The sequence below is a fragment of the Delphinus delphis genome, chromosome 6 (assembly GCF_949987515.2).
Source record: "Delphinus delphis chromosome 6, mDelDel1.2, whole genome shotgun sequence".
NCBI lineage: Eukaryota > Metazoa > Chordata > Mammalia > Artiodactyla > Delphinidae > Delphinus > Delphinus delphis.
This window is the reverse complement of record NC_082688.1, coordinates 28027926-28042078: the sequence shown is the minus strand read 5'-3', so window position 1 is coordinate 28042078 and position 14153 is coordinate 28027926. Positions and strand designations below refer to the sequence as shown.

Sequence of the window (14153 nt, the reverse complement as noted above, 5' to 3'; positions counted from 1 at the left end):
CCTCACCTCCATGAAGCGAGAGATGGTCTGGATTGCCTGGTTGGTTTCATTGAAGGCTTCTCTCCAGGTGTACACAGAGCCATTAGTGGACTGCACTTCCTCTGGGTGCTTGGCCAGAAATGCCACGATATCTTTGGCTGTCCAATCTAAGCCTTCCAATCGCTGTTCCCAAAAGTGGTCATTGCCTCTGCTGTCCAAAAGCGTCTGCCATTCCCATGACAAAGTACAAGTAGTAAACACCAACTAAGTCTTGATGAGCACTATATGGTTTACAAAACCCTTTCACATACATTGTCTTTCTTTAAAATCTTCATAGAAAACTGTGAGATAGGTAACCCAATGTTTCCATTTTACAGGTGAGAATACTGGGCTCTCGGATTCTACTGCACCTTCCCACTACATTATATCTTCTTCCTCTTTTGAGACCCAGGCTGATGATTCCTCATAAAGACCCTAATCTCTAGATTGAATTAAGCCACACCTACTTCTGCTGCTTTAGTTTGGGAAAGGAATTCTGCTGCTAAACCAATATGATCTTTTCCAGTTGCGGGATGCATGGGTCATGATGCAAAGGAGGCCTGTCTTCCATTTCTTATTCCCTAGCTGGCTGGCTCTCCACGTGGGTCAACACGGAAGAGAAGGAAAACCAATCTGGTGCTCAACCAGCAGGTGCAGAGGACCAGGGCAGAGGCCTGCACAGATGTGCTGCCAGAAAAATGGGCCTGTTTCAACCTCAGCTCATGGAAAGGAGAATCAGCTGCAACTCCTTTCACACCTTTGAGAACATACAGGAAGCTCTGGCTCTACTGAAATGGAATCCCTAAGGGGCCAAACTCTGCTATTTTTTAAATCAGTCTTATTTCTACTAACATATAAGTTTTTTCCTCATGTGGCTTCATATTTTTTATTACAAAGGGAGCATAATAGTTTTTATAGAGTATATAAACTATAATTTCATTAACTATTCACATACCGTAGCATTTAGTCTAATTTCTCACAATAACAATTATTATAGCAATAACATTCTCTCTCATATGGTGACTTTTTTCTTTAAAATTATTTCTGTACGGGATACATCCCTGAGGGTGTGTGGAAATGCAGATACACAGGATAGCACATTTTTTATGGCTCTTACAATTTTCATTCCAAATTGTTTTCCTATAGGGAATAACAATTTATACTGTCATCAGTTAAGATATGTGTTTTTGTTAACAGAATAGGTACAAAATTGTACCTCACAAAGGTTCACAGGTGTATGCGTTAGTGATTCTGAAATGACTTGTTTGGGACTTGAACTGAGCACATAAGACCTGAGTGAAGACACGTGGCATTTGGGGTGAGGCCCTCCCTGGCCAGTGTGGCTTCTCAGCAATATGGCCAAGGAGGGCAGCAAGGCTGGAGAGACATGCCCAGTGAGATCACTGATCACGTGGCCTTTCTAGACCACGAGAGGGGCCAGGAGACCAAAGATCCCCCTCAGGAGCAGTGGCCAGGGAGAAAGCAGAGGCTTGAGATGAAGGAGACAAACAGCAGCTCAGAAAGGAGAACAGTTTAGTATCAGTGGGTTACATGACTCAACGGAGAAGCACCTCCAGATATGTGGGGTGATGCGACGGGTGTAGACAGAGCCAGAGACAGCAGAAGATAAGAGCTACCACAGAGTAGAATGGTAGCTGTCGTGAGCTGGGGGAAACAGGGAGGTCAAAGGGTATGAAGTTTCAGTTTTGCAGTACAAAGAGTTCTGAGGCCCTAATGTACAGTGTGGTAACTATAGTTAATGATACTGTCCTGTATACTTGACACTTGCTGAGAGGTAACTATGTGAAGTGAGGGACATGTTACTTAGCTCCATTGTGGAGATCATTTCACAACGCATACGTATATCAAAACACCAAGTTGTACACCTTAAATACATACACTTTTAATTTGTCAATTACACCTCAATAAAGCTAAAAAAAAAAAAAAGAAAGAGCTACCCCAACAGACGCAGAAGTCTCAAGCATTGCCTTGTGTACCAGACGCAAGGCTGCAGGGGGTACAGAGGACTGAGTGGCCCAAGCTTGTGGAGTGAACAGTAGAGAAGAGAAAGCAGCTGGAGGAGGTTCCTTCGACCTCCGCCCGCAGGCTGATGAGTCCGTATTTGGTGTCTCAGCCTAACCAGCCCCCTACACTCCAGGCCCCAATACCCACTGGCCTGTTGGACATCCCCACCATCCACCAGCTAGAAATCAAGAATCATCCTGAAGCTGCCCTCTCTTTCACCCCTCCACAATCAAGCAGTCACCAGGCTTTGCCTCCAGCCAATGCCTTGGCCACCTACTTGGATAGCCTCTGCCCTGGACTCTGCCTTCCACCTTTCCCCTCTTCAATCCACCTGTCAAACCAGAGTAATAGCTCCTCTTGCCTAGCACCCTTTCATGGTGCTCCAGAGCTTAAAGTAATGGTCCTCAGCTTGACGCCCAAGGCTCTCCAAACCACATGCCATGCTTTTCTTCCCAGCCACAGCTCCTCCATTTCCTATCACACATTCTGTGTTCTCCAGCAGGAGTGCTGATGAGTGCCATGGCCATGTTGGCAAGCGCCTTGTCCCAGAAGAACTGAGAGCCCATGAGCTGATGAAGCACCCAAGCCAAACCGTCTATTTAAGAGAAGGGGAAGCATCGTTCTGCCTACAGACTAAAATTCATGGAGTTCCTTCAACAGGGACCCTCACCATCCTCTGAGACGCAGAAGGAGAGAAGGCCAACAAGTAGAAATGTACATTCTAAGGAGAGGACCAGGAAGAAGACACCTGAGACCACACCTAAGTCTATGGCACTGTCTGTGGCTGGACCACTTGAATCCCTTTTGGAGGAGAGACTGGAGTCCAACAGAGATCTATCCTTGAAGGGCATAAGTTGTTGTTGTCATTATTAGTCAGAAGTATTCAGTCAATCCATACAAATTATTGTTCATGTTTTTCTGACTGAAGTCCCTTGGTTTTTAAAGTCTCCCAATTTAAGAATTAAATTGCAAGACTAGTGCAATAAAGATGACTCCAGCTTTCCCCTCATTGGAAGACCACCTGCATATCATCCCTCCCAGGGACATTAAGGGACAGTCCTCAGCCTGGGAGAGCGCCTCCCACGGTAGATACCTCCTCTAACACCCAGCTGCCCCTCCGATCAATGAGGTGTCAAGAAAAGAAACCTGGCAAAATCCATTTGTGCTTCTTAATAGCAGCAGGAAAAAAGGAAGAGGCCTCTCTCACCATGGAGAGAGGAAATAGTCTAATGATTCTCTGACTCAGCCCAAGGCAGGATGATGTGATTAAATGGCACTCAGGCTCAAGCAAAGGAGACATTCCATGCTCAGACTCCTCCGCTTTTGAATCCAATTGTCTCTAGAGCATTTATCCCTTTTCAAGTGGTTCTGAAGCACTAAGTGCAATTCCCCTCCATGCAGTAACAGTAACACTCAGTAACACTGCAGTAACACTCACACGGTGCCTCGGGGAATGAGTATCTCAGGTCAGACCAGACCTTTGCTCACACACACCTCTGTCCAAGACCCACTAGGACATAGTAGGGCTAAGTAAGATGCTGTGGCTCTAGAGCCAGAAATGAAAATAATCAAGGTCCTGTAATCACCAAACTCTTGCTCCAAATACCAGCCCTAGGTTTCTTGGAAATCTGATTTTGACTATCAGACGCATTGATGCCGATGTGCATGAAATGGTGTGACTTGTGCACCGTCACCTGTAGCTCTGCCAAGTGATGGGCCTGTGGCTTGAGCGACGCTCAGTACGTCTGCACTGGTTCAATGTAAAGAATCCTCATCTCAGTCACTTCTGGGAAAGTAAGGAGCATCAATCAGGTACCCGGTAATCAGAGGGACACTCACCCGGACAAGGTCCATTTCTGGGCTGCTCTCCATGAAGGTCCAGATCTTGGGGCTGAGCTCTTGCCACATGCCTTCCAGATCATGAAACACAGCCAGTTCCTGGAAGGTCTTATTCACCTGGAGTCAAACGGAGAGCCAGGGGCAGCAAAAAAAAAAAACAAAACAAAAAAAGAGAGAGGGAGGCAGAAACATGAGAACTCAGCTGCTCCCTGAAAAGATGTTCCATCACAGAAGCCCTTTTCCAGTCCTTCCCATTCCCAAGAAGTGTCTGCCTGCAGCAGTGATTCAAATACCCAAGGCTGGAGAGCTGGCCCTCAACAGTCAGCTTGGGCCTGAGTCAAACTGGTGGTTCTCACTCTGGAAATCCCAGAAGAGCCATGAGTATACTCAACACACACCATCCGAAGCCACCTTTATATTTTTGTCCATAATTCTAGGAGGATTCTGTAGAGGGCCTCTTGGGCCCAGGCAGCTTACCTCAGCCATAACCTGCTTTGTGACTGGAGTGTCAGGTGTATACAGGATCTTCCCAACAAGCAGGGGCTTGAGAGCTTTCCATATGATGCGGGAAAGAGGACTGGACTCCAGATTCTTCATCAAATCATTGCAATAAGGAGCTATGAAGAGGATGAAAGGCAAATATTTGTATGCATGCTCATGTACTTGCAGGAACTAACAAGAGCTTTGGAGCCAGCTGGTCAGTCATGGGTTCAAATCTCAGCTCTGCCACTTAATGGCTATGTAACAACATCAGTTGTCTGAGCCTCAGTTGGCTCCTCTGTAAAAATAAAGTTAATAACATCTACTTGGCAGAGATGCGGAGAGGATTAACTGAGATGCTATCTGTGCAGCCCCTAGAACGATGCTTGATAAATAATCAGAGCTCATTGTAACACTGATGATGGATAACTCACAACCGAGACAATATGGAAAAATGTTTTTTATTATGCACAATCCTTTATAACTCTAAATAGCTTGCACCAGTCCTCACCACTCTGTTTTTATTGGAAACAAAGAGCTGAATTCAGACTTTAGTTTTCAAGCAGAAATTTTAAATTTCCCTTTAATTAATAGGATGTAATAAACATCCGAAACTGAAAAGTCCAAATTTATAACAGACAGTAGGGTTTGATTATCCAGAAGCATTCCTGATTTTTTAAAAAATTTCATTCTGGGTTCTTTTAGATACTAAGTATCCTCTACATGCTACAAAGATAATTTTTGTTTTCAAGAGAATTTTCTCACAGTTGTATCTGTTGTGAAAATGAAGGTTCCCTTGGGTTGACTTACAAAGTGAGGGAGCGGAGGGGACGGCATTTCAGAAAACCGCCTACAGTGCCCTTCCCTTCAGGCTCGCAAAGCAACCTGACATGTCTGGAGTGCTTCACTCCAGACAAGAACAAAAGGTTCTTGCGTCACAATAACGCACAAAAAGCCACCTCACTCTGTCTGAAAGGCACAGCTGCAGTTAGAAATGGAGAAAGGCTCACTTGCATCATATTTTCAATGAAAACGATGCCACTGTCTAAAACTATAACACTGGCTCCTGCCTGCCACCAGGCACAGGACACACATCCCCACAAAACTGCCCAAGTGTGGGGAACAGATATGGAGTTACAAGGTTCTTCAATGCCACCTTGCAGCTAAGGACCACAAACAGCAGATCACATGTCCCGGTCTGATGGCACACACACCACCATGAACAGGTATTTTGGAGGTCACGTGGTTTACCGAAAAAAAGCATGGAGCCAGGCAGATCTGGCTTAATCCTGGCTCTTGCCGATTAGCTATGGTGTGGCTTTGACCAAGTCGCTGAACCTCTCTGAGCCTATAAAATGTGGGGTTATAAAACCTTCCTCGCAGGGTTATTGTAAGGGTCAAATGAGATAAGTTAAATAAAATGCATAGTACATAGGAAATGTTCCCTAAATGTTCCCTTTTATTATTGTTGTTGTTGTTGTTAAGTCTTTATTGTAAAGCATACCTCAAGGAGAGGGAGGGGAGGGGGAGGGGCAAGGGAGAGGGGGAGAAGAAGGAGAAGATACTCGATCACTTTGGGAACCACCCTCCGACATCCCCCAGAAAACTGAGGAGATTGGCTTTCAGTCATCCATTCACTTGATAAACACACTGTACGCCTGGGATGTGCCAGGCCCCGTTCACACAAGTGGGGACAGTTCCCTGATTAAGATTCCCTCCTCTAGGAGCTCAGTCTGCGGGGCAAACAGACAGGTAAACAAACACCCACCACTGCTACATAGGGTGAGGATAAGCACGAGGAAGCAGGTGCCACAGGGGCCGCGGGGCTGAGCCTGGGACCGAGGTGGGCTGGGCCCGGGGCTTGGGACTGCACGGACACTCACTGGTAGAATTGTCATAGAAGGTGCCAGCATCGTCCTCAGTGCCGTTGCCTCCAAAGAGGGCTTTGTAGTTGTTGTCCTCATACCAGTTAAGGGACTTTATCTTCAGGCCCCCACCCTCGGGATGGCCGCAGACGATGCGGGACACGGCCTGGTAGATCTGGGTGGGGGAGCTGGAGCTGTTCGCGTTGGTCAGAAACATCACCTCCTGCCGCATGTCAGTCCAGCTCCTCATGCTGAAGAGCTGGTGGACAGATCAGGAGGAAAAGCAGAGGGAAGCGCGGGGCAGGTTGAAGACACAGAATAGGAATGAACAGGTTAATGTCTTGACCTCGCCAAAGCCTCAGCCCAGAACATATCTTGTCTGATGTCACCTTTCAGAGGGGCATCGCTCTGTGATGGGATTGTCAGAGCCTTGCTACTCCTCTGTGGTCCAGGCACCAGGGGCATCGGCGTCATCGGAGAGGCCGTTTGAGGTGCAGATTCTGGTCTATCTATCTACAGTTCAAATCTGCATTTTCACGTGGTGCCCAGGTGACTCCTAGACACATTAGAGACTGAGAAGCACCACTTAGCAGTTAGGGGAGCCCCAGGTGACGGGCTTTATCTCATTCGGATGATCACTGAGTTTACAGAAGAGGATGCTTTCTCTGAATGACTATGTGTTCATAGGCGTACGTCAGGAACCGCTCACACCCTCGGTCACTGCCTCATTTCTAAAACACCTCAAACCTCAGTGTGGAAACTGAGGGGCCCTCTGCCCCCGGGCAGAAGAGGTGCTGTGTGTGAAGTCCCCATCCTCGTCTCAGCTGAGTGTCGGGCAATGGAAAGAGCGCATGGTGGGGGACCGAGTTTGAATCCCACTTATGTCTCTCATTAGCTCACAGCTTTCAGAAAGTCACTTCTCTGAGGGCCCAACTTCCCATCAAGATGATGAAGCTAAAACAGTGAGGCGAGGAGAAAATCACACGATATCTGACGTCCCAGAGAGGGCCCAACACAGAACAGTGCCTGCCGGAAGACCCAGATGACCAGCTCTTTGTCTCACACACCAACGTACTCCAGCACTGTGCGGACTTCTTGGCCCAGTGGCTCTTATAATTCAATATTTATAGAGCACTTTGTATTTCCACACATTTCACAATAAATCATTAAAAAATCCCTACATTCCTTGACATGTCACTGCTTGTCCTCACCGCCTGGAGGCCTGAGGCGTGGTGAGCAGAGGGGAGTGGATGCGGAACCCTGCACTTGCCCCCGGGCCCAGTTTTCCATCTCACAGAGCCTGCTGGCTCCGGTGAGTGACAAGGTCCTGGGCGCCACAGAGCCCACATTTGCCTTCTGCCTGCAAGGGGAACCAGGAGCCCCAGAGGCGGTCAGAGGTCACAAAGATTCCTTCCTCCAGAGGGAGCATCTAACACCGGGAGAACACAGTTAGGCGGCCCGCTTTTCCTGACTTTATCTTCTCATCACCTGTATGAGGTATACAGACGGGGAGGGGAGAAGTAGTCAGACCACCTCTCCTTTCCTTGGTGGGTGCAACAGCCCTAGAGATCTTTTTGTTTGTATTTTCTGTTTTTTGCGGTATGCGGGCCTCTCACTGTTGTGGCCTCTCCCGTTGCACAGTACAGGCTCCGGACACGCAGGCTCAGTGGCCATGGCTCACGGGCCCAACCGCTCCGCGGCATGTGGGATCTTCCCGGACCGGGGCACGAACCCGTGTCCCCTGCATCAGCAGGCGGACTCCCAACCACCGCGCCACCAGGGAAGCCCCCTAGAGATTTTTAAACGACAGCAAAAGCCACTCACTTCTCTTTCTCACCACCACCATCCCCCAATCAAAAGGACAAATTGCTCCCCACCTAAAGCCAGCACATCTTTGGACAGAAGCACCATAAATGACTGAGTTATTCCAAGCTCTGGGCTCTTCCCGGAACCTGTCTCAGGGGCAAACTCCTACTCGTTCTTCTGCACCTCAAATCCCGCTCCACACCTCCTCCGTGAAGCCCTCCCCCTCACAGGGAAGGGGGCCGCTCATCCTCCAGCCCACGGAAGGTGGCGTTTGATCGACATCCGTGGAGTGAAGAACCGCTGACTCACTTTCTCAATCCACTGCGATGGCCTCCTCCTGCCCTCGCCCCCATCACAGTCTCCTAGCATAACAGCCGAACCATAAACGACCCTCATCCTCTAGGTCACACCAGGCGCCCCTGCTCCAGACCCTCCACTGGCCTCCCATCTTACTCAGTGTAAACCCAGCCTTGGCAGCCCTGCACCACACTCACCTCCTGCTGTGACCTTACCTCCGACTCCCCTCTCACTTGCTCTCTTTGCTCTGGCCAAGGCTGGGCTCCTCCCTGATCTTTATTTTATTTTTTTAACATCTTTATTGCAGTATAATTGCTTTACAATGGTGTGTTAGTTTCTGCTTTATAACAAAGTGAATCGGCTATACATAGACATATATCCCCATATCTCTTCCCTCTTGCATCTCCCTCCCCGCCTCCCTATCCCACCCCTCTAGGTGGTCACAAGTCACCAAGCTGATCTCCCTGTGCTATGCGGCTGCTTCCCACTAGCTATCTATTTTACGTTTGGTAGTGTATATATGTCCATGCCACTCTCTCACTTCGTCCCTGGTCTTTACATACATCTCTTCATCGTGCCTTACATCAGTGTCTTTGGATTTACGGTTCCTCCTGCTTGGAGTGGAGGCCCTAGTGTCATTCCCTTCAGGCTCAGATGTCACCTGACCAGAGAGGACTTCACCAATCAGCCCCCTTTAAGACACCACCTCATCACCCTCCAGCCTCTTACCCGGCTTTATTTTTCTTCATGGCAGGCATCCCTGCTGTCACATGATATACAGACCTGTTTATTCCTGTCTCTCGCCCCATGTCAGTCCCACGAGAACAGGGAAGTTAGTGCACTCGCTGCTGAGTCCCCAGCACCCGGCTGTGGCAGGCACCTGGTGGGTGCTGGGCAAATAACGGAGACACTGTTTCCTGCCCTGCCTCCCCAGGCTCACCTTCCCGTCACTGAGATGTGATGCTCATGTCCGCTCTCACTCATCTGGCTCCAGAAGTCCCCATTCCCAGCCAACTGCCAGCCCTGTTAATCCATATTTTCTTTCTTTGAAGAGTCTCCTTTTTATTATATTTCTTTGTTTATTTATTATCTATTTATTTATCTATTATTTTATTTATTCCAGTTACCATCAGGGTTCAGACAAAAAGTGGGCTTCAGTAGCAAGAACATGGGCTTTCGAGGCCAACAGTCCTGGGTTCGAATCCCAGTTTTGCCAATTAACTTACTAGGTGACTGTGGGCAAGTTGTCTAGCTCTTCTGAGCCTCAGTGTCACCTGTAAAATGGGCACAGTAGGACCCACTCACATCTGTCATGTGGATTACACAGGGAAATTGGGTGAAACTGCATGAACCAGGGCAGCTTAGCTCCCTTCTCCCTTAGTTTCCTCTTAAGGGTTGTGCTTTGGTCAAACAACCAACTTTCTTTCCAAACATGGAGCAGATCAACAAGTGCACTTATTTATTTATCTCCTCCCATTTGTCCCAGGGAAACGGCAAGTTAGATAACGAGTCACTCATGGCAAAAGTGACTTGACTTAGTCTTCCATTGAGAGGAGCGGGTGGCCCTTGCCGTCCAGGACCAGGGAACAAGCAGGGCACAAGGAAGCAGCTGCCAGGAAAAATGTATATTGTTCAGTTGGAGAGGTTCTACCACATGAGCATCACATGCTTTCAATTTTTCTTTTTACCCCAGACAAAAGGCAGGCCAGTGACGTAAGAGGAAACAGCTGCAACCAGACCGCGAGCTTAGAGGCAGCCTCCCATGTTAGAGTCCCTGCTTTGCTTTCCCTAAGGCTGGCAGGGACCTGCAGAGCAGTACGGGGCATATCAGTGTCAGCTAACGGGGCCCAGGAGAAATGACTTGCAGGGCAGGTTCTGTTTCTCATTCTGCCTCCTGGAAGAACCCTGGGAGACCCAGCTTCTCCACCTACAGAGCGGTCACCAGCGTTCATAACCGGAAGACCAGATGGCAGCCTGGAACAGGGCTTCTCCTCCTGAAAGTGACCCAAAAGCCACGCCTCTCCAGTCAGACACACATGAGCAGAATTGAAAAACAGAACAGACCCCAAAGCAAAACACTAATAAATCAACAGCATTGAATCTCGGTGTTTTCTCTATTTTCCAAACGTTCTGCATTTCCCATAGTGACCACGCAAGCCTTTATTCTTAGGAGACATAAAGTGAGCTTTGATATTTGAGAAAAATGATACAAACCCCAAAAAATGACTTAGAGAAGCAACTCATAATAAGACTGGACCAAGTCTGAGAGAATTTCACCATGAATTATTCCTACCCAGTGTCTTAAACATTAAGGCCTGCATGGTTTCTGACCACCATCCCTCAAGCTTAGCTCTTTACACACCTGGCTCCAAATGGTTCCCCCTTTCCAAGTCTAATGTGAAACAAGGCTGGGTGTCAGAAAGGTGAGCACATGCTGACTGGGAGGCAGAGGAATGGCTAATTGCTTTTTGTAAGTTAGGCCCCCTGATCCTGTGACAAAGGTTATTCTAATACGCTTGTAAACATGTGGACCCGAAAGGTAAGCTCAACTTTTATCAGGAGACTACATTCCCATAGTTGAACTCAGGGCCCAGATATTGACAAGGGAAAGATCTGAATTAGGGGTACCATGTTCTTCCCTTCAGACAGCAAACAAATGTTTTGGTAAAAAGACTGTCTTGCTTTGCTACTGAAAAAGAAATAAGGATGGGCTTCCCTGATGGCGCAGTGGTTGAGAGTCCGCCTGCCAATGCGGAGGACACGGGTTTGAACCCTGGTCCGGGAAGATCCCACATGCCACGGAGCAACTGAGCCTGTGAGCCACAACTACTGAGCCTGCACTCTAGAGCCCGCAAGCCACAATTGCTGAGGCCCGCATGCCAAGTCTGTGCTCCGCAACAAGAGAAGCCACTGCAATGGGGAGCCCGTGCTCCACAACAAGAGAAGCCACTGCAATGAGAAGCCCACGCGCTGCAATGGAGAGTAGCCCCCGCTCGCCACAACTAGAGAAAGCCTGCACACAGCAACGAAGACCCAACTCGGCCACAAATAAATACATAAATTTATTTAAAAAAATAAATAAATACGGAGAAGTTGCTGGTAAGACAAATACAGTACACGGAAGATGAGGAGGAATCATCCTCTTTACAAATGGGTCATTAACTAGGGGCCAAGAGTAATTATGAGAGAAAGTTCTAGGCTAGATATCAGGCCTTCAGCCCCTAGCTAATTAACCTTGAGACATCTATGAGTCTTGGTTTCTTCATCTCTAAAGTAAGGAGATCAAATCAGGTAATTTTAAGATCACAGGTATAAAGCTGATTTTACATTTCCTATGATATTCAAGTCAAAAAGACCCTCTGAGCCAAACTCAGGGTGGAAAGAAGTGATAGCGGATGATCTGCCTTGTGGGGCTGAAAAAGAAACGACTTACCTCTTGAGCCACAATCCCAAGACTATCCAGCAAAGCTTTTGTGGCTTCAGCCAGCTCCTTGCTGGGGAAGGGAGATGTGGAGTTTAGTTCTGTCTGCAATGAGAAAAAAAAATCCTTTGTTTCTAAACTCAATGTAAACCTGAAATCTGTATTTAAAAATAAATAAGTGAATTAAAACTATTCACAATCTTGAGTTTAAAACACAAGAAACCCACTCCTAATCAAAATAAGGCACTAAAGTTATTCTAACTGTATGTTTGCAGGTTGTTCATCTCAGGTAAGAATTACTAATTCTTTGATGGATGCTTTTAAAGGGTATTTTAAACTAGTTGATATGCAAGAGATAAAAATATCTCGTGTGTGTGTGTGTGTGTGTGTGTGTGTGTGTGTGTGTGACCAAGGCAAAGTTGACCATAAATTCCCAACTCTGTCTATGATTCTGCAAGAAAGACAACATGGGAATGGCCTTGAGAAACAAGTGTGTGATGGCTCACAAAAAACGAAGACAGTATAAAGTTGCCAAAAGTATGGAAAGAAGGAATTCTCTTTCATTCCACTCAAGTCAGCACTGTTTCTAACACTGGAAATTTACTTATTTTTAATATATTAAAATTAATTTAAAATAATTTAAAAATACTTGTGTTTATGTCTAGTTTGAGTCAAATTGTAATATGTCACCTAGCTGCATGGCAAATATAAGCAAATAATTGAGGCCCAAGGAAAAGCTAGGTTAGGGCAGAAAGCCTAAGCTAGAGGAGAAATAGAGCAATGATGCACAGGCTCTGAGGCCAGAACTGCTTCTGAGTTTTCAGGCTTCCAAAGAAAAACAGACACAGGGTCAGTTTCATCACTCCTATTTGTCAAATAGGGGGAAAAAAATCTCCAGGGGAAAACCCATCTTTCCTTGTTGCTTCTACGGGCATCATTTTATTCAATATCAGACCCTCAGAAATCTAGAGAAGGCTGAACCATTTTGATATTTGTCATATATCAGAGACTGCTGTGAAATCATAAGGCAGCCTGCATGGAAGATGGCTGAAAGCAGATGGAGCTCATCATTATCTCTGGGAAAGAGCAGCCTGGGATGTTTCCCTTTAAAAAGAACTCCAAATGCAGAAGGTTAAGTTAGTATCATGATCTCATCATAATATCCTAGCATAATCCCAAATGTACATTTCTGATAAAATCTGTCTAAAGGTTCTCTGGAAGATTTCATCCAGCCTGATTCATGAGCTCTTCTAGAATGGCTCACTCCCCAGAGACCAGCCTTCCCACACTCCCAGTCCTCTGATGGGCCCATGCTTTCCTTGAAATGCTACACTCAGGTAGGTCTCTGTGACACAACTCGCAGGCTGTGTTAATGATCATTCCTTCCATGAAGTAATTATGAGCGAAAACAGGTGGGGGGCTTTTTGTTTGCTTTTTCTTTCTCTCTTCAGGTTCACATTACCACCTGAGGGCTACCACACTAAAAGTTGAACTTACAGAGACCTTGATAAGGAAAAGTTTTTACATAACAAGAGGTCATAATTGGAAGACATAGGAGGTAAAAACTGTTTCTGTGCTTACCATGAGGCTCACATGAGGATACATGTTCAGGATTGCACAGCAAAACAAAAAATGCTAAATTACATTAATGTAAACATTTAAAACTTAAAATGTGGTAGTTAATGCATTTCTTTTTCAAGTCTGCATTGAAATAAGAGTCGTATCACTCTAGGGTGACCCGGAGTGACTACAGAACCCTGGGCAAGTGGCTTCAACTCCCCATGCCTCCACTTCCTCAACTCCACAGCAGAATACACGATAATGTGCACGTGTCACAGCGCCTTCAAAACATTAAACCAGAGGCCATGTGCAAGCCCCTGCACAGTGCCTGGCACACCGCAGGTCCGTATAATAATAAACAATTCCATCCTTGCCTTTCTCTTCCCTTCCTCCAAAGTTTACTACCAAAACAGAAGGGCTAGTCCTCTGCACACAGGGTTTTCCAGTTCTTGAAGGGACGTGCACCCTCCCTTCTGTCTGTCTCTGGGTGAACTTTTCCTCTTGTCGAGGTGCCCTTCTCCACGAGGCAGACAGCTAGAGTTGTCAGCTCGAGGCAAGAATACCTGCCACACTCCAGTGTGCTATTTCTAAAATTATAAATGGTCCTCAGCACAAAACCAAGACATCCTCATCCTTAATTCCTGACGGCCTGGGGCAAATGCTTCTCTCTCCCCTATAACCCTTTTTCTTAGTGTTTGCCAAACTGAGAAACAAAAGATAATATTAAGTGGATGACAGATATACTTATATTGGTATATATTTATACCATATACACAGAACTTTCCCCAAACTTGACATTTAAATGGAAAAACCTAAAGCAAAATCATTACCTATGATTATGT

General features: G+C 46.6%; 1 protein-coding gene across 4 annotated transcripts in view; it reads right to left on the bottom strand.

Annotated features, from left to right (window-relative positions):
• ABCA1 (ATP binding cassette subfamily A member 1) overlaps positions 1–14153 on the bottom strand; it is a 135922-nt gene that overhangs the window by 46965 nt on the left and 74804 nt on the right. For all 4 annotated transcript variants that reach the window (XM_060014401.1, XM_060014400.1, XM_060014403.1 and 1 more), the window contains exons 8-12: positions 11764–11856; positions 6246–6486; positions 4360–4499; positions 3883–3999; positions 7–204 (exon numbers count right to left, since the gene is read on the bottom strand). In XM_060014401.1, the coding sequence (XP_059870384.1) occupies positions 7–204; positions 3883–3999; positions 4360–4499; positions 6246–6486; positions 11764–11856 (789 nt within the window). The remainder of the gene's footprint in view (positions 1–6; positions 205–3882; positions 4000–4359; positions 4500–6245; positions 6487–11763; positions 11857–14153) is intronic.